This window comes from Diabrotica virgifera, chromosome 3 (assembly GCF_917563875.1).
Source record: "Diabrotica virgifera virgifera chromosome 3, PGI_DIABVI_V3a".
NCBI lineage: Eukaryota > Metazoa > Arthropoda > Insecta > Coleoptera > Chrysomelidae > Diabrotica > Diabrotica virgifera.
Genome location: NC_065445.1, coordinates 167194848 through 167221331, shown reverse-complemented (window position 1 = coordinate 167221331; position 26484 = coordinate 167194848). Strand labels below are relative to the sequence as shown.

At 36.1% G+C, this 26484-nt stretch overlaps 2 protein-coding genes across 2 annotated transcripts in view; both read left to right on the top strand.

Annotated features, from left to right (window-relative positions):
• The window catches only part of LOC114339846 (period circadian protein-like), a 93137-nt gene that overhangs the window by 3962 nt on the left and 62691 nt on the right, over window positions 1–26484 (top strand). The window lies entirely within an intron of this gene.
• On the top strand, window positions 1–26484 carry LOC126881379 (uncharacterized). The gene is made up of 2 exons (XM_050645618.1): window positions 1–2575; window positions 26058–26484. The coding sequence occupies exon 1, from the start codon at window positions 27–29 to the stop codon at window positions 2229–2231; it is 2205 nt and encodes a 734-aa protein (XP_050501575.1). The 5' UTR covers window positions 1–26; the 3' UTR covers window positions 2232–2575; window positions 26058–26484.

The window sequence follows — 26484 nt, the reverse complement described above, 5'->3', positions numbered from 1 at the left end:
GCTGTTGTATAATCCTAGTAAAAATTATGATTCAATCTCTTTGGTCGTTAAAACTTGATTGGGATTCCGAAGTCCCCTTTGATTTGTGTGATAAATGGAAAAAGTTCCAGTCTAAGTTATGTCACTTAAATGATTTAAGAATTCCACGGTGCGTTCTGAGTAATAAACCTAAAATAATAGAATTACATGGATTTAGTGATGCTTCACAATACGCATATTGTGCAACAATTTATACTCGATGCATTGATTCACAAGGTTCTATAAATGTTCACTTGTTATGTGCTAAGACTAAAGTCGCCCCAGTCAAAATATTGACTATTCCTCGATTAGAATTGTGTGGTAGCTTATTATTGGTCCAACTTATGAAATCTGTTTCAGATTCTGTTACTTTTCAGTACACTCCATATTATTGGTGTGATTCACAAATTGTTTTGCATTGGCTCAATAATGACCCAGCAAACCTTCAAGTTTTTGTTGGAAACCGTGTTGCAGAAATTCAAAGATGTACTACAATTGAAAATTGGAATTATGTTAGCTCGTCTGAGAATCCTGCAGATATTGGTAGTAGAGGAATTTTGCCAGACCAATTAGCTCACTGTAAGCTCTGGTTTAATGGCCCTCAATTTTTATCAACAGATTTTGATAAAACTAAGTTCTATGATTTACTTGATATATCAAACCTTCCTGAAATGAGAAAGAAATCTAAGGCATTAGTTTCTATAAAAAATGATTTTAATTCACTTTTTTATAAATACTCGAATCTGAACAAATTAATTAGAATTATGGCTTATTGTAGAAGATTTGTTAATAATTCAAAGTCAAAGTCTAATAGTAGAAGGTATGGCCCGATTTCAGCAATCGAATTTACTGATTCAGAGGTTTTTCTTGTTAGATTAGCTCAGACAGAAAGTTTTGTTGAAGAAATTTCATTATTAAATAACGGTAAAGACCTTTCGTCAAAGAGTAGATTATTACCTTTAACGCCTTTTCTAGATGAAACTGGATTATTGAGAGTAGGAGGACGTCTTAGAAAATCTTCTAGGAATTATGATGGGAAACATCCCTTACTATTAGATAAGATTCATGTTTTAAGCAAACTAATATTGAGACATGAGCATGTGCAACTTCAACATGCAGGTCCACAACTCTTGTTAGCGACAGTTCGTCAAAAATTTTGGATAATTGCGGGGATGTCCCTAGCTAAAACAGTTGTAAGGAATTGCATTAGATGCTATCGGTTTAAACCCAAACCTGGTTCTACGATTATGGCTGATTTGCCAGAACATCGTGTTAATATATCACAACCTTTTTTCATAACTGGATTAGATTACGCAGGGCCAGTTACATTAAAGGATAGAAAAGGTCGCGGATGTAAAACGTATAAAGCGTACATATGTTTATTTATTTGCTTCGCCACGAAAGCAGTACATTTAGAATTAATTAGTTCTTTGACATCTGAAGCTTTCATGGCAGGCCTTAGAAGATTTGTTTTTAGACGCGGTAAACCCGGGCATCTGTATTCAGATAACGGTACAAGTTTTGTAGGTGCCAAAAATGAACTAAAAATTTTGTATGATTTCATTAGAAAATCAGAGGATGAAATTGTCACCTCTTGCGCAGCTCAGAATATTATATGGCATTTCATTCCTCCTAGTACTCCAAATTTCGGGGGATTATGGGAAAGTAATATAAAAGGGGTAAAATATCATTTATCTCGTATTATTGGTCAAACCCTTCTAACTTATGAAGAATTCTGTACATTTTTAATTCAGATTGAAGGCACTTTGAATTCACGTCCTTTATATGCTCTATCATCTGATCCTAACGATTACACTCCTTTAACTCCCTCACATTTTTTAATCGGAAGACCGATGACCGCTGTCCCTGATCATACGTTTCAAGGAGAGATAAAAATAAACCAATTGTCCAGATTCCAACTGATTCAGAAATTGTTGCAAGACTTTTGGAAGCAATGGTCAAAGATTTATCTGAATGATCTCCAACAACGTCATAAATGGAGAAGTAGTACTTCCACCATTCAAGTCGGATCTTTAGTGCTCTTAAAATCTGACAATTTGCCCATTTGTCAGTGGCAGTTAGGAAGAATAGTGTCTGTTCACCCTGGTGATGATGGTGAAATTCGAGTGGTAACTGTTAAAACCGCTCATGGACTTTATAAACGAGGAATAACTAAAATTTGTGCATTACCATTAGCTGAGACTTGTTTCTAGTGTTCCTCATTAACTTAGGTGATTTGTGTTTGAACGGTCTTGGAGCTGTTCAAGGCGGGGAGTATGGACGAAAAGTATTATTTATTATTGGATAGACAGTTCCGCCCTTGCTCAATGACGGGAAAAAACAAGCATCAAAAATACACAACATATATTTGTCAGATTGTCATTAAAATTATTAGATTGATTGTCATAATATAAAATCACATTTTTTAACAATTTGTAATTAATTTTTTAGCTGAATACAAGAAGTTTTTAATATAATATATTACAGTCCATTCTATCAGAAGTTTGTCCATAACATTGTTTTTTTTTTCAAGATGAAGAATGTGTTTGCAATAGTGGTGAGTTTGTGCTTTAATTTTTGATAAATTTAAAATTAATAATGTTTGTTATTCAATGTTATATCCTTTCCTTTTATTAAATTTATCTGTTTAGTCTTCTTCTTTAAGTTCCATCTCCCAATCGGAGGTTTGATATCATCACCAATATCTTTACTCTATCTACCGCTTCTCTAAGTACTTCTACTATTGATTATTAAATTACCTAAACAGTTATACTGAACTGTATTTAAACTAACCCCTTAAATTTTTCAATCATAACACCCTCCTTCTTCAAGCAAGCAAGCAATTTGATTCAACCCGACCTGTGGGAGATGTCCACCCTATCGAAAAGTACATTCGGGTGTAACAATTCATTGGGGCGAGGTGTTTTGACCCGAGCACAAACAGGGATCACCCCACCTCGCTCCAATGCCCCAGGCCATCCCTTTCCCCCCATAGCACGCTGATGCGCGATGGGGGCACAACTATCGTAGCCAAATGCTCTTCACAATCGAATCCTAGGTAATAAGATTCCATGTGGTACCCTAATCGAATGCAAAAAAAACTAGGCCAGCGTGAAGCGCTCTATGCCTTTATCTTCTTAATTACTTATCCGCGGAACTAAAATTGCATGCTTGGGCCCCAAGTCATTGTACCGAGCCCCATTGAGCTCTGTCCAATGACTTGTTGCTCGAGTTGTGGTTGGGTGTTTTTTTGGTTTTTTATATTTTTTGGGGGCTTACGCCTTTTTTGTATTTTATATATTTTTTTGGGGGCTTACGCTCTTCTGTATTTTTCTATTTCTGACTTACTTTAAAGGTGATCGTGGTATTGGACCTACGTGTGTTACGTTTTCTTCGGCACTTGTTTTCGAGCTACGAACCGTTCACTGTTTACAATATTTTATTTATTTATCCCTCTTTAGAATATTTGTTGTTTGGGACGTCTGTGCTTCCACCGGTGGAAAACGTCGTACCTTAGCATCTCTCGCAGTATTGGGCTTGGATGGTGCTCCAGTTCTGCAAATTTTACCCTGGCCTTGTCTCTCATCATTTCCGTGACTCTTACTTGTTGTAGTTCTCTGAAGAGGAATCGTTCGGCTACGTATTTTGGAACTTTGACTGCTTCTCTTAGGCTGTTGTTGTGGACCGCCTGTATCTTCTTTTTTGTTGTGTTACACACGTATCCCCATGCGAGAGATTCGTACGTTAGTATCGGTAATATTATGCTGTGTATGAGCCTTATTTTAGTCTTCAGTCTCAGTTTACTTCATTTTCCTGTTAATCCTCTTAGTGTTGCTCTTGCCATGTTGGTTTTTTGGACTGTGGCTTCTACGTGTTTCTTGAAGGTTAATCCTTTGTCCATGATGACTCCTAGATATTTGGCATCGGCTTTCCACACGATGGGGGTGTTCTGCACCGTCAATTGTTTTTCTGGCTTTTGTCTTCCTTTCTTATATAGTACCGCTTGCGTCTTCTCCGAGTTGATGGCTATCTTCCACTTTATGCTCCATTCTTCTATGTCTTCTAACGCTGTTTGCAGGTTGGTCACTGCTATGTCTACATTTCTATGTTTGGCCGCTATCGCTGTGTCGTCTGCGTAGAGGCTCATAATGGTACCCGGAGTTCTAGGTACGTCTGCGGTATATATTGTGTACAGGAGGGGTGACAGGACTGCTCCTTGCGGTACCCCAGCTTCCGGGCTCCCGAGCTCGGACAGGACTTGTCCTATCCGAACCCTGAAGCTCCGCTCGCCCAAGTTCGAAGAGATCAGCTTCGTCATCGCCCCGCTGTACCCATAGCCTCGCATTTTATATATGAGTCCCTTATGCCATACTCTGTCGAAAGCTTTGCTTACGTCCGGGAATGCTGCTCCAGTGTATTGCTTATCGTTGAAACCAGCTGCTATGTACTCAGTTAGTCTAAGTACTTGTAGCTCACTGGAGTGCTCTGCTCTGAATCCAAATTGAGCTTCTGGGATTATCTCTAGCCTGTTTGTTTCCGGTTGCAGTATTCTGAGGATGATTCTTTCCACTATTTTGCTGATCGCTGGGAGTAAGCTGATTGGCCTGTAGTTCTGCGGGAACGTGTGGTTTTTGCCAGGTTTTGGGATCATGATGACATGGGCCACTTTCCATCTGTTTGGGAATCTTTTGTATCTTAAATCGCATTCACTATGTTTGTAAAATACACTATGGCTCTTCTGGGAAGGTATTTTAGGGCTCTATTTGATATTTCGTCTAGACCAGGCGCTTTTCTCGGTGAACTGTTTCTTATGTGTTTGTTTATTTCTTCCGGTGATGTTGGGAGGGTGATGTCTTCTGGATCCTCTGGTATTTCTTCTTGCTCTTTGACTTCTTCTAAGAAGTCGTCGTCCTCGTCTTCATGGAAGTTTAGCCTGCATTCACTTTCGAGTGTGGACCTCATCGCCTCAACGTTTTCTTCTATGGAGTAAACCATGCCGTCTGCTCCATGTAATGGGGGATGGGTTTTCTGTCGCTTCTTAGCATTTTCTGGAGCTTCCAGACGTTTTTCATGTTTGGGTCTGATTCTTCCATCTCTTGTACGAAGTTTTCCCATTTTTCGCTGCGGTGTAGTCGAAGAGCCGTCTTCACCTCTCTGTTTAGTGTATTTGCCCAGGTTTATCTACTCTGTTTCTCGTTCTTCTGGCTATTTGCTTCGCTCTGTTCTTTTCCCTTATAAGATCTTTTACTTCTTGTGGTATGTCTTTGAACCTTCCCGTATGGATCTCAACTTCTTCTGCCGTTGTGCTGTTTCTAATCGCTTCTTGTATGATGTTTTCTAGCTCTAAGACTTTTTCTTCTATTTGTTCTGGATCGTTTATAGTTGGCACTATGTTTATTCCTTCACTAACTAATCTTTTATAATTTATCCACTTTATTTTCTTTTTAGTTCTCTTCGGTTGATTTGTTTCTTCCCATGTTCCTAGTTCTAGTAGAATGGGGTTATGGTCTGTGTTCCCTTCGTCTAGTGTGGTTAGTTCTGCTTGGAGTCCTAGGTTCTTTGCAACAACGATGTCTATATGTGTGGGTAGTCCATTTCCTGGGAAGTGTGTTGGATCTTCTGGGCCCATTGCCATTGTATCTACGTTATTTTCTATGTAGCTGTTTAATAATCTTCCGTTTCGGTTCGTAGCCCTATCATTCCAGTTGGGGGATCTCGCATTTAGGCCTCCTATTATTAGTGTTCATTCGACGATGTTTAGGAACGCGTCGAGATCTTCATCCATTAATGTGTCTTGTGGTCTTACGTAGGCTGATGTTATTCTGACTGCGCCTTGCCTCATTTTCACGTCTATTGTTGTTGCCTCCATGTTTACTAGTGGTGGAGTCGCGAAACTTGTGTGTTTGATTCCCTTCTTGACTAGGATGGCTGTTCCTCCTGATCTTCTCGTGTGGTCGTTCCTATATACATCGTATCCAGTAAACTTTAGATTTAAGTTGTTGGTAAGTTTGGTTTCCTGTATGGCTACGATGTCCATCTCGTATCTGTTGGCGATTTCGTCTAAGATGTTCTGGTTTGTTGTTATGCCTCCCGGATTCCAGGAGCCTATCCTCAAGTATCCCCTTTCTGTCAGCATTACTTCTGTGCCTCCCTGGTGCCCAATATCACTTCTTTGACTACCTTAGTCACTATGTTGGTGACCATTCTGACTAGGTAGTCTTCGTCTGGGATGTCTGTGTTGTTCTGCGCGTTTTGTGTGGCCTGGGCGTAGGAAGCCCCGGTTGCTTGCGGTTGTCTTTGTTGTTGTGCTTGATGTTGTGGCCTCATTGGTGATGTTCTTCCCCATGTTGGGCACCTAGGGCATCCTCGGTAGCTGGCTGGATGGCTGCCTTTGCAGTTAGAGCAGGTTGCTTTAACTTCTCTGTCCCGTTTGCACTGTTTCGTTTGGTGGTCTTCACCGCACTTCACACACTTTGGATCTTTGTGGCACGCGTTTTGGGCGTGGTGGAAGCCCTGGCAGTTAAAGCACTGCGTTGGTCCGTTAGCCTTTCCTAGGTCCTCTACCATGACTTTCATGTGGCACAGGTTTGTGATTCGCTTGGCATCCTCGACGTCCTCATGGTCCAGAGTCAGGACGAACATTGTAAGCTGTCCCTTTGGGCCGGCTCTGGTGGACATGTTTTTCGCTGAATGGCAGACAATATTATATTGTGCTGCCATTTCGTTTTTTATTTCTTCTTCTGTGGTATTTGTTGGTAACCCTCTTATAACCACTCTGGGTTAACTATCCTCGTCTAACGGGAAGGCTATCCATTGTAGCCTTTTGGTTTTGTCTTTGGCTTCGTATGCTTTAGCATACTCCTCCACTATCCTAACCATGTTCCTATAATCTTCGGGGCTTTTGGTTTGTATTAGGGTTTCTCTACCGCTCCTGTGGATCTTGTTAATCGTAATGATTTTTGTTTTTGGGCAATGCTGAGGATGGCCCCTGTCTCGCTCACGCTCTGTAATTTTATTACAGGCGGTTTTCGGTGGTGTATTACCTGTTGTTCAGGCAACGCTACGGTATCTTCATCTTGGTTGGTTTCCATCTGACATTCTGACTCTGAGACACTGGGACGTCTTGGGGCAGGCGCACCACCACCTGCGCTCGTAGCTGGATGGATTGGTTGGACTGGTCCTTTTGGCAGGAGCACTTCTATTGGGGGTGACTTGGCCCTCATCGAATTATTGGCTTGACGATCCCATGTCGTCGATTCTTTATCTTTGGAGGTGGATGGCAGTACCGGGAATTCTTCTTTTTTTTTTTCGGTTTGTCTTCTCAATGCTGAGGATGGCCCCTGTCTCGCTCACGCTCTGTAATTTTATTACAGGCGGTTTTCGGTGGTGTATTACCTGTTGTTCAGGCAACGCTACGGTATCTTCATCTTGGTTGGTTTCCATCTGACATTCTGACTCTGAGACACTGGGACGTCTTGGGGCAGGCGCACCACCACCTGCGCTCGTAGCTGGATGGATTGGTTGGACTGGTCCTTTTGGCAGGAGCACTTCTATTGGGGGTGACTTGGCCCTCATCGAATTATTGGCTTGACGATCCCATGTCGTCGATTCTTTATCTTTGGAGGTGGATGGCAGTACCGGGAATTCTTCTTTTTTTTTTTTCAGTTTGTCTTCGGTTCGAATCTTTTTCTGTCTCTCTTCAGCGGTTGGTTTTGGCTTTTTGGCTTCAGGGGCTGGCTGTGGCTTCTTGGCTTCAGAGGCTGGCTGTGGCTTCGGTTTAGTCTGCATTTCCTGTTGTTGATTTTTTTCAATGAGTTTTCTAGTCTCTTTCAGCTCTGTCAACAGATCGTCCAACCGGTTTGACATCTTCTTGATTTCGGCCCTTAGTCGCTCGTTTTCTTCATCTTTCTTTGCCATTTGGTCTTCGGCAATTTGAAACCTGGCACTCATCGTTTTTATCACTTCTTTCAGGGTTGCTACTTCGTCATTCGGACCCTCTTCGCTCTCGGATTTGGCTGTCCGTGCTCTTTTGATGGTACCTCTGCCTGCCTCGTCGGGAACTTCTTCCTCCATGGCTTCTACTTTTGGGTTGTCCTTATCTTTCTTCGTTTCCTCTGGTTTATTTTTCTCGTCGCTCTCTTTCTTTTTCTCCTCTCTCTTCTTTTGGACTTTTCCCTCTTCTTCTCGCTCCTAGGGAGTTTAAAACCATCATTGTTCGCGCTTCTGTCGTCCACGGACGAGTATCCGTCAGTTTCATCTGCGCTTAATTCCTGAAACAGGTTAGGACCCACTTTGCGTGTGTCCTCATAAGTTGGCGGGGTAGGCGCCATGGAGCGGGGGGGGGGTGACCGAGATCTGACTCGAGTCATCTGGGGTTGGGGGCGAATTGTCCTAATTTTGGCGAAGCCTTTTTTTCTGCCGACTGGCCCGACGCCAGCTCGGTTTCAGGGTTGGCTCCCTGTACCAAGCGCGGTTGTTCACGTGCCCAGACAGAACTGGGTACGGGATCCTCTTGACTTTCTCGTTCTACTGACCCAGGGGCCGGGGCTGTCCGATGTAGATTCCAAAGAACTACACCTTGCAGTGTCGATACCCTTACGGAGGCACAGTAGAAATCCCGTAGCGGGCTCACGTCGAGCCCGCTTTACATTTTCTGCTAACCGATCTCTAGCTGTGGCGTCTCAGAGAATTCAATAAAATCAAACTCCCTAAGTTTCACCACATCCAGTCGATCGGCCTTTGCCTCTCCTTCTCGCCTCAGAGAGTGAGAAGCGCTCAACTGCTGTCTTGCTTACATTCAAGACTGAACTAAAAAGTTCACAGTTGGGCTACCCCCACCTCGTTCGGCTGCTCTCGCTGCTGCTCCGCTCCGCTCGTACGTGTAGCTCTTCCGGTGTCTGACACCGGACTTACTACTGAAACTCCACCCTCCTTCTTCCCATACTCCTTGGTGATTTTATTTTTCCGGTATTATCAATTTTAGCATTTCATAATGTCGGCTTACTGCCAAAACCAACTAACTCCACTTTTTAAAGTTTTGAGGAATCGACGTTTTAAACCTTAATTTGAAATGAAAAATCGTTTGAATTTAAAAATGATTAATGCCTGGTTGCACCAACAGATCTTAAGCTCCAGCTTAGCTAAGCTCTACTTATAGGTAGGGCCTCCTTGAGTGTCACTTACGTTGCATCATAATTTTCGATTCTTGCCTTATTATCAATTATATCTATGACTATATTATGATATTTTTAGTATAATATATTATATTTATATTATATTAATTCTTATGTTATTCTCGTCTTAAGATTAAGATCTGTTGGTGCAACCGGGCATTAATGACTGAAAAAATATTAAAGTAAATAACATTATAAACGAAACATTTTGTTAAAAAATTATTAAAATGAAGTAAAAGTTAAAAAAAAGTACAAAAACATTTTTTTTCGGCATTTGTCGGGTTTTGGCTGTACAAAGTTAGTCAACTTCCAGGTAACTTTGAACATCACTGTCCTCCATATCTGGCACGTGTCTTGTTTTGGCAAAACTAGAATATTGTAAATGATAAATTACTATTTTATTTAAACAGAGATGTGTAGACAACTGCAGATATCTGTTTTTGGCTGAATAAAAGTGTCATCATTGGAGTTAGTTGTTTTGAGACCCTTCTGTTCCCCACATTTAAAATCTGCTTTGAAGTGTCTGGTTTCATCAGTACATTCTTTGATAATTATTAAGTACAAAGGCGTACTTAACTCAGAATCGACAAAAAGTGGAGTTAGTTGGTTTTGGCAGTAAGCTGTCCTCTCATTATGTGTCCCAGATAAAGTTGACTGTAATTGTTATTGTTAATTTCTGCCTCTTTGTAAGCTTCATCTATAAAATTGTATAATTTTCAGTAACAATAAAGTAAATCTATATTTTAATCCTGGCCCTCATTTCTGTTGTTTGATCGTTATTTTCTGAAATGCAAGTTTCCAGATATAGTCGGATCGCTAACTCAGGCACAGCTGGCTAGTAATTTTAGTAAGTAATTTTGCCAATTTGGTAAAATTGGCAAAAAAATAATTACTAAATAGTTAGTAATTTTGGCGAAATTGATCAAACACAAAAAAAATTACCTACCAAAATCACTAGCTAGTTGTGTCTGAGTTTTGCGAACATACTATATTTGTATTTTGTTAACCCTTTCTATCGGTACACTTAACAAATATCTGTTTGTTTGTATATCTGTTTTCTTTGTTATTATCATTTATTAAGCCCTTTTTAAATTCATTTTTAGTCCATAGTTTTTATAGACACTGCTTTTCTTGTTTAGTAGTAGTTGGAGTTGTTCAGCAGAGCTTATCATAATCATAATCAACTGCATATTTTATGTTGTTAATCTTTCTTTTGGTACAGTCACAAAAATGGATGGACCAATATAAAAACTTGTTAACAGAAAAATGATGAGAATATCTATAAAATATAGCTTCACCAGGTATAGAAATAGGAGGAGAACATATAATTATCGACGTAAAAATTATGATAAGATGATGAGAAGCTTAAACAATGATAAAGCTTACGTTCCAGAAGGTATTCCAGTAGAACTGATTAGAAATGGAACACCTAAGCTATTTTGAATGCTAACACAAAAGTCTTTGAGGAACTCTTATATGGACATCCAGTACCCCATGAATGGAGAATGGCTTGTATGTCATCCATCCATAAGAAAAATGATAGGAGAATCTTCGGAAATTATAGGGGAAGTTTGGTGTCCAGTACACTCAGTAGACTGTATAGAACAATACTGAGAGACATAATAGAGTCCGAATACAGCCAATATAAAGAAGAAGAACAAGAGGGCTTTAGAGCTGGCCACTCCTGTACAAACAACGTATTTAGTTTAACACAAATTATAGAAAAAAAAAACAGAAATAAACAGAGAAATGCACCTCACATTCGTTGACTTACAAAAAGCTTATGATAACATTACTCTTAAATAATGATATTACTCTTAAATAAGATAAAGGACGTTCTACACTCTTCACCAGTGAGCTACACACTCATCATCATCATCATCATCATCCAGCCTCAAAAGTCCACTGCTAAACATAGGCCTCCTCCCCTCGTTTCCAACCCCATCTATCCTGCGCCGCCCTCATCCAGTTTTTATTTACCTTTCTTAAGTCGTCAGTCCATCTTGTAGGCGGTCGACCGACGCTTCTCTTGTCTTCTCTTGGCCTCCATTCCAATAACCTCTTCGTCCATCGCCCATCTGTCATTCTGGCTACGTGTCCTGCCCATCTCCACTTCAACCTGGCTATCCTCTCGATGACGTCAGTCACCTTTGTTCTTCTCCTGATTTCTTCGTTTCTGATTTTGTCTCGCAGAGTTATTCCTAACATTGACCGCTCCATTCTTCTCTGCGTGACTCTTAGTTTGGTAGCTGAGGCTTTAGTTAAGGTAAGTGTTTCTGATCCGTACGTCAAGACTGGGAGGACGCACTGATCGAATACCTTTCTCTTTAGACATGTGGATAACTCACTTTTAAAAGTTTCTCTCAGTTTTCCAAATGCTGCCCACCCAAGACCGATTCTTCTCTTCAGCTTATGAGTCTGGTTATCCCTGCCAATCGTAATTTCATGTCCCAGGTATTTATATCTATCTACGAGTTCTATTTCCTTCCCACCAATACTGATGTTCTGGTTGGGTACCAAATTTGTCATTATTTTTGTTTTTGAGATGTTTATATTTAAACCTACATTTTCTGTAGCTACAACGAGTTCTTGTACCATCTCTCTTGCCATACCTAGATCCTCAGCTACTATGACTATATCATTGGCGAAACGTAAGTTGTTTAGATATTCTCCATCTATTTTTATTCCCTTTGTCATCCAATCCAAACTCTTGAAAGCATGTTCTAAGACCGTATTAAAAAGTTTAGGTGACATTGGGTCTCCTTGTCTAACCCCCCGTTCTATTTTTATGCGATTACTGTTAGTATGTAATTTGACAGGGGTTGTTGCCTGTAAGTATATTTTGTGTAATAATTTTGTATACCTATAATCTAGCCTGCATTCTTTAAGCGCCTGTAATATTTTGCTAAGTTCAACTGTGTCAAAGGCTTTATGAAAATCGATAAAAACTAGAACTAGGGGTTTATTGTATTCCACTACTTTCTCTATCAGGGTTTTTTATACTTTGTAGATGGTCATTTGTTCCATAATTTGTTCGGAATCCTGCCTGTTCTCTTGGTTGATAAGTCTCTAACTTTCTTTCCATTCTCTTAACTATTTATGTTTTTTTTTTCTTTTTTGGCTTGGACTATGGTCATTCAGCCAGTCTCAATCAAAAGTAAATGTATTAAAGATATTGCCAATTAGTGAAACTTGGTTATTATAATATTATTACAATTTTTTACTTCTTATTTACCTACTCATTACAGCTAATGTACATACTATGTTAATAAATATAAATATATTATATTACTTAATGTTTATCAAGAACACATAATGTATACATTTTACAAATAAAAATATTAATCTTAATATTAAAATAAATGCATTCTTTTTTGTATTTTAGTTTTTTTTTTTTTTTTTTTGCTTTTTTTGTCACTACGATAGGATGTCAACCCGGTTCATCCCCGCGGAGGTTTAAATCCTCTTAGTGATTTTTTCTTTAATATTTTTTTTAATTATTAATTTTTTTATTTATTTTTTTTGTTTCATGTTTTTATTTATTTTTTTTTAATTTTTTTTTCTCTTTATTTTTTTTATATTTTTTTAAACATATTTTACAAATACTTATAACTAATTACAATAATATTTTACTATCCGACAAGAAAGATACCAAACAGTCAAAAATTTTCTTTTTATTCAGTGACAGAATAAAGAGAATATTTACAGGGAGTGGGATGTTCTGGTCTATAATTCTTTTAATTAGGTGATTGGTTAGGTGTTTATGCTTTTTGCATTCAAAAAATATGTGGTTCAAGTCACTTTTAACCTCACATTCTTGACAAATATTCGAATCTAATATGTTTATTTTAAATAAATGTGCAGGATAACATGCATGTCCAAATCTAATTCTACTGATGGTGGATATGTATTTGCGAGGGAGGGTGAAATTCTTATATCAAGGTTTTTCTGGAATAATCGGTTGTATCAAACAGTATTGTGTTGTTGAAATGTTACAGTACCTTTCCCAGTGTGTTTTCCAGCTCTTCATCTGTTCAGTTCTTAAACAAGCAAAAGCATCTAGAATGCAGGGCTGATATTTGGTTACTGTTCCATGGATGAGGGAATTTTTAGCTAATTGGTCTACATGCTCATTATGTGTAAGTCCTGAATGTGCTTTGATCCACATAAGTTTTATTTTTGGGGTGTGTTTATTAATTTCAAATAAGATTTTTTTTATTAAAAAAATGTATGGATTAGAAGTACTACAAGGTAGGTGAGGTGTTTGAATAGCAGTAAGCACAGATAATGAATCAGATAAAATTACTGCGGAATTATAGGATGCCAACTTGAAATAAATTAAAGCCTCATATACCGCCGCAGCCTCGGCAGTAAAAATGGAGAAATTTGAGGGCAGTTTAAACATTTTTTCTATAAATTTATCTGGAATATAAAAGGCACAACCAGTACCATTTGAACTTTTGGATGCATCTGTATAAATACAAACAGATTTTGACCAATTTGTAAGGTAGTTGTTTAAAACAATACTGTTTAATAAAAAGTGCTCATGATAACTGGGTTGTATAATATCTACTTGATTTAGTAACTCAAAGAAATCTTCGAAATCTACCACTTTATTTGCAACTGCAAGTTCAGTATTATTATCCGCAGTGTTTCGAAATGCCTCACATAACGGTGGCGAGTTTTTGTGAGCCCAATATTTATTTGTTAAATCAAAATAATTTAAAGTACTAATTTCTTTATATAAACAAGTGTTGTAACATCGGATCTTTAGAAGAAATTTTTGACTGAGATATTCCCTTCTGAATTTAGTCGGCGGTTCCATTGTTTCAACATAGAGTGGTTCGATAGGGGTAGATCTCATAGCACCTATGCAACAGCGCAATACTGTGTTTAGAAAAACATCTATGCGACCTAAAATATTTTTACTAGCCGATCCATACAGTACTGAGCCATAATCTATAATAGATCTGATATATGAACGATAAAATAAAAGACATGTTTCAACATCTGCACCCCACCAAGTTTTTGCAATTGATTTAAGAAAATTTAGTGCTTTACTGCATCTATCAAGCATAAAATCAACGTGCAGTTTCCAGGTCAATTTGGTATCCATAATCATACCCAGATATTTTACTGATTTACAAACAGGAAAGTAATCATCATTTAATTGTATTTGTTCTCTTTGAGGTACATTGTGTCTAGTGAATATACAAATGTTAGACTTGTTGTTTGCTAACTCAAAACCATTTTTTTTAAACCACTCACAGCAATGTTCATGGATATTTTCCAATGTGTTTAAGCCATCATTATATTTTTTAGATTCAGTATAAATACAAAAGTCATCAGCATATTGTATTATATTAAACGAAATATTGTCGATACTAATATTATGAAAATCAGCTGTGTAAAGATTAAATAGAAAAGGACTTAAAACTGACCCCTGTGGGGACCTGAGCTATTAAAACGTGGTCCAATGAGTTTATTATTTTCAACCCTGATATATATTTTCCTGTTTTTGTAGAAATTGACAATATTTTGAGCTAGAAGAGAAGGTATTTCGAATCGATGAATCATTTTGTCTTTTAGTATATCTAAATTAACACAGTCATATGCACCTTCAATATCCAAACATATCATTGGTACATATGTATTTCGAGAATATGCATTTTGAATATGAGTTACAATAGTAGCGAGGGCATCCATAGTACCACATCCTTGTCTGTAGCCGTACTGAGAATTTGGAAGTAGTTTTTTCTCATTTATCCACCATTCAAGTCTTACTTTCAGTATCCTTTCTAAAACTTTGAGAATACAAGACATAAGTGAAATTGGTCTGTATGATTGTGCCAGATTCGGATCTTTGTTTGGTTTTAAAATTGGAATGACAATGACTTCTTTAAATTCTTCCGTACCTGCATATAGGACTTCATTAAATATTTCCAATAAAAGATCTTTAGCGATTGCAGGAAGCATATTAATCATAGGGTACTTAATCCATAGCCAGGACTTGTGCTAGGACGATTATTTAAGGTATAACTTAGTTCAGTTAGTCTAATAGGTTGAAATAAAAAATGATTTTTGTCAGTATCGATTTTCTTAGATTCATTAGGCATAGATTTTGCTGTTGGTGGGGCTATTTTGTCAAAAAACTCTTCTATCCAATCATCCTCAAAAGATTTTGATTTTGTTGGTGATTTTCTGTATTACTTCCTAGCTTGAGTCCAGAGTACTGATGATGGAATTGATTTATTGAGAGAAGAAACCCAATTGACCCAGCTTTGTTTTGCAATAATTTTTAGTTGTTTTTTGGTACTTGCCATAATTGATTGACATTTTATATAGTTCTCAAAATTACGTTCTTTTTTATAATCGTTGAGTGATAATTGACGCTTTTTAATAATCATGTCACATTCAGTATTCCACCACGGTGACGGATTTCGGGTTCTTGGCTTAAAAGTTCTATACTGTGGTATTGCAATCTCAGCTGCATAATTTATACTATTTATTAAATATTCATATTTGCTTGATACATTATTTTGAACATCACCATTTTTATTAAAAAAGTTTTGTACCAAAGAAGTATATAAAGGCCAATTCGCTTTTTTGATGTTCCATTTATTTTTCGGTAAAATTGTTTCCGTTTCGTCTTTAATGCAAATATCCACATGTATAACGAAGTGATTCGATCCAAGAGTGTCTGAAGAGACATACCATTCAGTCTTACTAACAAGATCAGGACTGCAGAGACTAACATCAATCATTGAGTAATTCTGATTAGGTTGAGTTAGTAAAGTTGGATTTTCATTATTTAAAACTGTAAATTCAAGATCATCTGCCATTTTAATCAGTTGTATTCCAATTTCATCATTTGTATTTGAACCCCAAACAGAATGATGGGCATTAAAATCACCTCCAATTATAATTGGTTTTTGTACCTGGGAAAATATGTTCATCCAATCATTTATTGTGCATCTAATTTTAGGTGCCCTATACAGTGATATAAAACTAATTTGTCTATTTCCATATTTAATTTTTATAGCACATAACTGTATTTCATTATTGTACTTATTATTTTCTATTTTTAGTTCAGTAAAACAAATTGATTTATTTATAAGTATTGCAACTCCACCATAACCATCTGACCTATCATTACGAACCAGATTATATCCATTAAAATTATATAACACATTTTTTTTAAACCATGTTTCACTAATAAGAGCTATGTCTATTTTTTACTTACTAAGTAATGCATCAAACTATTTTTATTTGAGACAACACAACGAGCATTCCATTGTATTATTTTTAATTTAGGTTGACAGGGCATTATTTATTTAATATTAATCAAAGTACCCTCCAATACCTGTTCAATGCTACTGACTATTAATTTTTTATCGATTGATCGTATATCATCAAAATTTTGTATACCTTGTAAAAGTTGCAATATAAAAGTAGAAAGAATCTCTGTTACATTTTTCTTAATTTCAATATTACCATAATTTGGTACAGTTGTATTAACAGGTAAAGGCTTATCAGGCCCGAAAACAAAAGGGAACATCGGTTTCTCAGCAGTCGTCTGTGCACTTGGTGAATTAAATTTTCTTTTTTTATTAGTATTATTTATTTCAGGTTGAGTAAAAGCAAAAGAAGTTGGGTTTTTAGAAACTGGTTTAGATATCGAAATATTTTTACTAGTGGAAGGCAGACTAGGAAAATTCCTTTCATTATCTGCTAAACATTCAAAGGAATTATTGCTTACAAAATTTGAAAAAGATTTGTCACAGTAATTACGTGCCTCTAGAAAGGACATCTTATGCTCAACCATTATATTTTTAATTTGTTTTTGTTTCTCAAATTGAGGACATTTTTTTGATATTGAAATATGTTCCTTACCCTTACAATGCATACAAAATATGAGTTCTTTACTACAATTGTGATCTTTTTCTTTAATTTGACTGCATTGCATACATCGTTCTTGTGTGCTTTTGCACTGACCGCATACGTGCCCAAATAAAAGACATTTGTAACACTGAACGACCCTTGTAATATACTGTTCTACGGGGCAAAATACCTTATTGAAGGAAACATAATTTGGCAAAACGTTGCCTTCAAAGGTGACTATTATCATTTTCTTATTGACAAATTCAACTTTATTGTCATTTATAATTTTACGTTTGGTTCTGTATATATTAGTGACTTTAGAAGAACATTCTATATTTTCCATTAAATAATCTACATTAAATTTCGTATCTACATCGCGTACTATGCCCTTAATTTCCAACAAATGATTTGGTAGGTAAGCCTTAAGGTTTTCTAATTTCAATGATTTATTATTTACCAAATTATTTGCCTCCCATAAGGACTTCAACATAACTTTTATGCGATTTTTTCCTAAACTTTTGATTTCTACAATGTTAGTGAGTTTAAGTTTCTTAAATAAAATATCTGCGACACACATAGGATGCAATTTGCCCAGACTACCTTCATTATTAAGTCTCTCAATATAAACCCAAATATTTTGTATATTATACTTATCTGAAAGCAGGTTAAAGGTTTTCTTTGCTGGTTCCATGCAAGCATTTTTGTCCAGAGAGGCCTCACTATTATCTACTGACATTTTCGTCAACAAAGACGTCCCTACACTTGTTTCCCCCATGGGGGAACAAAATAATGTTATACCCGTATAACACACAAAACAGAAACTTTTAGTAAACCAATACACTTGAAAATAAGCCCGGAATATACCAAAAAACTGCCAAAATTAATATTTTTTTGGATAAATCCAAGAAAAACGAGCACGACTTTGACAGTTATTTTGACGGAATGAACTATTTATGTTAACAGAAAATCCATCCTCCACACTCATCAATGCATTAAAAAATCTGTATGCAGGATCATGTTCACGGGTAGAGATACGAAACTCTTTCTTACGAAAGATATACGAAGATATACAAAAAAAATTCTTTTGAAATGATTGAAAAGATAAAATCAAAAATTGTTTATTTAAAAACTACTTTAAGCATGCATCCAATAAGATTTTATTAAATTCGATGCCCATGCCCAACCTATTGAAAAAAAAAAAACCGAAAATGTTAAAATTGGCTTTTTCGGCACTTTTAATTGTTTCTTTGAATTTTACGATTAAAGTTAGCATTTTATGAAAAACTACAAGATTAAATTTCCTCTTAAAATAATCTTCTTCTTCTTCATGTGCTATCTCCTCTAAGAAGGTTGGCAACCATCACGGCAATTCGCACTTTCTATACCGCTGCTCTAAAGAGATCAGCAGAAGTGCAATTAATCCAAGCTCTCAAATTGTTTAACCAGGAGATGCGTCTTCTTCCGCGACTCCTTCTACCCTGTATTCTTCTTTGTATTATTAATTGTAACAAGTTATAACGAACGCCCCTCACGACATGTCCCAGATATTGCAGTTTTCTGACTTTAATTGTATTTAAAACCTCTTTACCTTTTCCTATTCTTCTCAACACCTCGATATTCGTGACTCTATCCACCCAACTTATTCTTAATATTCTTCTGTAGGCCCATAAGTCGAAGGCTTCTAATCTGTCCGAAACATCCTCCTTTAATATCCAAGCCTCCAACCCATAGAATAATACGGAGAACACGTAGCATCTCAGAAGTCCTATCTTTAAAGAAATTGTAATCTCCCTGCTACAGAGTACTTTTTTCAGTTTATTGAAAGCATTTCTTGCCTGTCCTATTCTTGCTTTAATCTCTTCTGTGTACTGATTAGTTTCATTAATTATTGTACCCAAATATTTATATTTATTAAAATAATACAAATTATAAAAAAGTTATTTCAGAGCGAGAAAGCATTTTTTATAATTTGTTTAAAAATTGTTATAAATGAATAGGTTGCCATGGAAAATTTCCATGGCAAAAATTTTTTGCCTGTGTATTAAAAAAATATCTTTGGTTCGATCAGTCGTACAAACTTAATTTTTTAAGATGAATATTTTCATATCCTTTTATATGGCGTATTTTTTTTTTGTAAAGGTTAAAACGGCGCAGATAAATAACTTAATTGTTTATAAGGAGAAAAATGTTCCTTCATTCTGCATCAATTATTTATTAATAAAAAATTATGAATGGAAAGAGTTTTTTAAAAACATGAAAATTTTAAACCCTACGAATAAAATGAGATCAAAAAATCGCTTCTAAATATTGACAACGCGCCAAACAGCCATTTGAAAACGAGCTTTTTTCTCTGAAAGGGGATAAACAAATAGAATTGTTTAAAAACTACTCCACTGTTTGAAAACAATACGTAGTTCTTTTAAAATACACCGTGAAGCATTAAAAATTTTCGATAGCCACGCTATGGTTCGCCTTTTCTATTAACTTCTTCCTGATGTTCCAATTGAAAAATATGGCTACCTAGTAATTTTGTGACTGTTAAATGCTTCGTTTCCTGTGGAATTACTTTTACTAACAGGGTTGGGCTGTTTTAAAACAAGCTTTTTAAAACAACGTTTTAAAACATGTTTAAAAACACTGGAAAAAAACAGTTGTGTTTTAAAACACTGTTTTAAAACATTGTTTTAAAACATAGTTTTTTTTCGTTATTGTTTATTTAAACAACATTGTTATAAGACATTTTTGTGTTTGCTAATTTGCAAAATTGCAAATACAGATTATAGAGTAAGTAGGTGCAATAAGAATATTAATGCGAAGTAAAAAGTGAAACTGAAAAAAAGTAAATGACTAAACTTTATTTATGTTCAGGTAGCAAGCATACTAGTACTGGTAGACAGTGCTGAGTGCTGTAGTAACATTAACTAAACCAATACTCCTAATAAAGTTGAAAGAAAAAGAAAATTAAGAGTAAATAATTATTGAATTACAACAGCATCTATTTCACAGTCCTACTATTAGCTTCCTCTGTCTCCTCAAAATCAACATTCGTTAAAGTTAAAACATATTTTTCATGATGCTTTTTCATTCTTGCAACTAATATAGACAATAATTGCTACTTGCATTTTTTACACTCAGCGTTAGACACTGTCTTTTTACTTTCTCTCCCATCCTCAAAATTGATATTCACTTCAATCAAATTAAAATTTATCCAAATTGGATCTCTCCTCCTTGCTTGACATGACATATTTATATACTTAAGAGGAAACAGTAGCGATCAACAGGTAGCGAAAACGCCATCCTAGATTGCGGCTGTAATTTTGAATATTTTTTCGAGATATTTGGCACATGTATTCGTAATATAATAAAGAATGGCGGTGCAGAGCCCAATTTGAAAAGTGTATTAATATGTGGAAATTACTCTGTAATTAAATACAATATTAAAAAAAACGAGCCTGTACCGCCATTAAGAAGAAGAAAAAAATACACTATCTTCAAATAAACTTTTTTATCCGATGCGATGCCTAGATTTTGTGTCCTTTTGGAACTACAGTCGACTCTCGATAACTCGAATTTCAAGGGAACGGCTGTTTTCTTCGAGTTACGTATAGTTCGACTTAAGAATAGTTCGAGTTATAGAGGTAATATTTCACTAAATTCGACTTACAGAGGTAAACAAAATAAAATTCGAGTTATAGGGGTACAAATAAACGATGTTTTGTATTCCCTACATCCTTTACAAAACTAATATGTACTGTAACTACTTGTACTTAATGTCACACTGCAATGTATGCCTACAATTCATACGTACATACAATTCAAATTTGAAAATAATCCGTAATCTTCTTCTGCCTAAGGCTTCTTTCAGAATTTAAGTCTATAATGTTCTCAATAACAACAGCAGAGAACACTTTGTCTGGTACGTCACTTGATTGTTCTAAGTAGCTACGTAAAGTGTTCACTGTGGCCTTGGCTTCCTTGGTTGTGATGTCCGGTGGCTGCTCCATGCCGTCGTCATTGTCATCATCAGAGAGTACGTCTTCACTTGTTACAGTTGCGATGATGTCTTGGCCCGAGAATGATCCGTAGACTGAAACACCCTCGTCGACATTTGCAAAATCATCAAAGTCTAAATTCGGGAGCTCGTTATTTATCACGGTCCACTCAGCTTCAGCGTTGGGAAGTCTCGGTTCTAGTTCATGGTCATTGTCACTTGGCACATCTTGGTCCCTATCCATTGCACACCCGCACGACTTAAAACAATTGACAACAGTTTGTTTTGTTACACTTTTCCAGCACTTGTCAATCAACCGCATGGCTTGTAACAAGTTGATTGAACACTCCTTTCTTTCTTCAATATCAGCCACAAATCTTCTTACAACTTCAGTTCTGTAAAGAACTTTACAATTCTTAATAATGCCCTGATCCAGCGGTTGTAATTTTGATGTTGTATTTGCTGGTAAAAACTGGACCTTTACACATTTGAGCTCAGGAATAGTGTTGTGAGCACTGCAGTTGTCAATAAATAAAATAATTTTTCGCTTCCCTTTGCCCATTTGCTTATCTAACTTAAGTAACCAATCTGCAAACAACTCCGCATTCATCCATGCTTTCCTATTTGCTGTGTAGTCAACAGGTAATGACTTTACTCCTGCAAAGCATCGAGGTTTTTTTGATTTCCCTATCACTAGAGGTTTTAACATATTCGTGCCTGTCATGTTTGACGCAAGCAAAAGAGTAATTCGTTCTTTGCTGTGTTTGCCCCCGTGACATTTTTCCTCTTTAAACTCGTAAGTCTTATCAGGGAGACACTTAAAGAGCAGAGCAGTTTCGTCAGCATTGAATACGTTTTTGGGGTGATAATCTTTAATGAGATCTGGTAATGAAGCCTTCCAATCAACTACTACGTCATCGTCTACAGCTCCACTTTCTCCACAAACTTTCTTAAAAGAAATTCTGTGCCTTTTTTAAAATTTTTAAGCCACCCATTGCTGGCTTTAAACTCTATGTGGCCCAAATATCTAGCAAAGTGCTCAGCTTTTTCTCTTACCAATGGGCCGCCTAGAGTAATATTCTTTTCTCTGCACTGTTTAAACCATTTAATCATGCACTCTTCTACATCTTTAAATTCAGCATTTCTTTTCCTTTTACATTTTAAGTTACCTTCGATAGCCCTTTGTTGAATTTCTTCTTTTTTTTTCAAGATCGTTGACAGCGTGCTGCAAGGAATGCTGAAGTCTGCGGCAATGTCTTTCTTTTTCCTCTTCCCTTCACCCACTAACTTTATTATCTTCAACTTGTCCCCTATATTCAAAGTTTTCACTTTTCTAGTGCTCACGTTGTCACTCATACTGTACCGGGAAGCATATTTACAGATGCTTGCGTGTGTAGACACCAGGGTGTTGAAATCAGTTAGGGTTTGGAGAGACGGTACATTTACAGATGCTAGCGCGTGATGACACCACGGTGTTGAAACCAGTTAGGGTTTGGAAAAACAGTACGTTTACAGACGCTAGCGTGTGTTGACACTAGGGTGTTGAAATCAGTTAGGGTTTGTAAAAACAGTACATTTACAAATACTAACAGATTTGGACACCAGAGTGTTGAAACCAGCTAGCTTTTTTAGTGGTTATACATGCATAGATGCTAACGGCTATTGACCTTGATTTTATATACCTACTGTTGTGGAAAAATATTTAAGTGATTTAGGTATTAATAAATAATTAAACGTTGTTGGGATATAAATAAAAACATATTAACATAAAAAATAATGTTGTTCTGAAGCTATGTGCTTGTGGCATTTTTGTAATTAACTATTTAGATGGGAAATAAGCCACAATTAAATTTAACAAAAAATAATTTTATTAACGGTTCGACGCCCAAATCTGGTGTCGTTGTCAAAATACAAAATACGTACTACTAAATTAAACAAAAATGTTGTTGTTTAGTAAAAAATACTTTAAAATGTAAAAACTACTTAAAATTATTAGTAGAATTTTTTACTAAGCAACAACATTTTTGTTTAATATACAGGGTGTTTGGTAAAGAATGGGCCATAGCTTAACCTCAGGTTCCTGAGGTTAAAATAGGCCGATTTAAGCTAACTTACCTTAGCACAAAGTTTATAATAACCGAGATACAGGGTGTCAAAGTTAAACTTTTTTTTTATTTATTATTGAATGTTTCCTGACGGATATGAGATAACAACATGAAATTTGGTATGTGGGGTTTTTTTGCATCAAAAAAACTAAATTCCCTACCAAAAATTATGTATTGCCCAGAGGGCGCCACATACGCCTTTCAGCACTTATTTGTTACGTTAAATTTTTTTATCCCTCACTCTGTATAATTTTGACATTAAAATTTTTATTCTCCTATTAGTTTTACTTAAAAAAGCTATACTTCTTTCATCTCTCTAAACTCAACCGTTTTCGAGATAAACGCATTTTAAATCTGCGATACACCATCATTTTTAGCATAATATCATTGTAGTTACACCCGAAAAATAACTTAAAACCATAATAATTGTGCCAGTTCTCAAATTTATGGCATTGCATCGCAAATTCCATTTGAATAAATTTGCGATACATTTTTGGATAATTTTATGGTTTTAAGTTATTTTTCTGATGTAACTACAATGATATTATGATAAAAATTATGTTGCACCGCAGATTTAAAATGCTTTAAATAGGTATACCTTTTTTAAGTAAAACTAATAGGGGAATACAAATTTTAATGTCAAAATTATACGGAGTGACGGATAAAAAAAATTGAACGTATTAAATGAGTGCTGAAAGGAGTATGTGGCGCCCTCTGGGCAACACATAACTTTTGGTAGAGAATTTAGTTTTCTCGTCCCGAAAAACCCCCACATACCAAATTTCGTGTTGATATCTCATGCCTGTCAGGAAATATTCAATAATAAATAAAAAAAAGTTTAACTTTGACACCCTGTATCTCGGTTATTATAAACTTTGTACTAAGGTAAGTTAGCTTAAATCGGCCTATTTTAACCTCAGGAACCTGAGGTTAAGCTATGGCCCATTCTTTACCAAACACCCTGTAGTAGTATTTTTTATTTTGACAACGACACGCGATTTGGGCATCGAAACGTTAATAAAATTATTTTTTCAATTTAATTGTGGCTTATTTCCCATCTAAATAGTTAATTATAAAAATTCCACAAGCAAATAGCTTGAGAGCAACATTATTTTTTATGTTGTTCTTTTGTGTTAATATATTATTGTTTATATCCCAACAACGTTTAATTATTTACTAATACCTAAATCACTTAAATATTTTTCCACAGCAGTAAGTATATAAAATCAACGTCAATAGCCGTTAGCATTTATGCATGTATATTAATTACTAAAAAAGCTAGCTGGATTCAACACTCTGCTGTCCAAATCTGCTAGTATTTGTAACTGTACTGTTTTTCCAAACCCTAACTGATTTCAACACCCTAGTGTCAACACACGCTAGCGTCTGTAAACGTACTGTTTTTCCAAACCCTAACTGATTTCAACACCGTGGTGTCAACACGCGCTAGCATGTGTAAATATACTGTTTTTTCAAACCCTAACTGATTTCAACACCCTGGTGTCTACACACGCAAGAATCTGTAAATATGCTACCGGCATCGAGAACGTGCCACTCTATTGACTAAATGCGTGGGAACTGACTGCAAACGGCACTCAGCGACATGTCCAAACCTGTTCGGCTAGGTCTTTGACCTAACACAGGTTCGCTGTAAACACAGCACAGCTTCGAGTTAGCGAGGGTTGATCTGAAAATTTCGAGTTATAGAGGTAATGTATTTAAAGACTTCGACTTATCTACTGAACTTCGAGTTATAGAGGTAATTTTTCTATCACTTCGAGTTATTAAGGTAAAATTCGGGTGCAAAATTAATTCGAGTTACGCATGGTTTTTTTTCGACTTAGGCAGGTTTTCTCAAGGGAACGGAAAAAATTCGAATTATCAAAGAATTCGACTTATTGAGGTTCGAGTTATCGAGAGTCGACTGTACTAAAATTTTTTATTTCTTTAGTAGTTCCAAAATGACACAAAATCTAGGCATCGGATAAGAAAGTTTATTTGAAGGAAGTGTATTTTTTTTGTTCTTCTTACTGGCGGTAAAGGCTCGTTTTTTAATATTGTATTTAATTACAGAGTAACTTCCACATATTAATATATTTTTCAAATTGGGCTCTGTACCGTCATTCTTTATTATATTACGAATACGTGTACCAAATATCTCGAAAAAATATTCAAAATTACAGCCGCAATCTTGGAACGCGTTTTGGCTACCTGTTGATCGCTACTGTATCAGCTTAATATAATTTACTGTATACACTGCAACTATCCACTAGAAATTAAACTTGAACCGAAGATACCAATATGAAATTATATTATAATAAAGCAGAACTTAAAGCTTCCGACTTATCCTGAAAAACTGAATAGCGAATGTGATTTACATAATATCACGTGGTATAAGGAAACGAAACAGTTAAACACTCGTTGTATGTGCGCGCAGGTCGCGTCTTCGCGGGAATCCCATAGGTGTGCCAGTTGAGGTTTATGGGAATCCCCGTTAGAAATCCAGTGAAGTACATAATTATTTTAAATCGTTTTTTTTTTGTTTTAAAACAGTGTTTTTTTAAAACAGTGTTTTTTTTGTTTTAAAGCAGTGGTTTTTTTTACATGAAAAAAACTGTTTTAAAACAAAAAACATTGTTTTTAAACCAAAAAAAACATGTTTGTTGTTTTTTTTTTAAACCAATTTTGTCCAACCCTGGTACTAGCACAGCCCCATAGCTCGTTCTGTTGCAATTAAATAACACAATTGTCGTAGCATGCCATGCATTTAGAAAAGCCTGCCTGGCAAGATTTTAGACTGAAAACTTAGAGTAAATAATACAATATAAATGTACGTTATCTCGTAATGTCTCTGTGAAATGGGAGCTTAACATTTATTTTTTGTTCTAGGCAACCATCTGCGTCGTCCTTTTAATAATCCAAACTATATCCGCAGCACCTGCCCCGGATCCTCAATGGGGAGGAGGCGGTGGCGTTGGAGTTAACGTTGGCGTTGGCAAGGACTCTGGCGTTAACGTTGGCGTTGGCGTTGGCCGTGGCCAAGGCAAAGGCAATGGCGGTGACAGCGGCAAAGCCAATAACGGTGGTGGTGGCGTTGGCGTTAACGTTGGCGTTAATGATGGCTTTAAATTTGATTTCAATCTGAATTGACCAGTGATTTCAATTAAAAATCATAAAAACTGTTCATAAAATATTCATACCTAATTTTACATCAGGACTCTATAAAATTGTATAGTTTATCCATCTTTATTGTGTATTGTAAAATGTTTTTGTAATTATTAATTTATTTATTTAATTTAATGTAATACTCGAAGTA

Excerpts from the sequence above, each read along its gene's own strand:
- LOC126881379 (XM_050645618.1), top strand. The coding sequence starts at position 27 with ATGATTCAATCTCTTTGGTCGTTAAAACTTGATTGGGATTCCGAAGTC.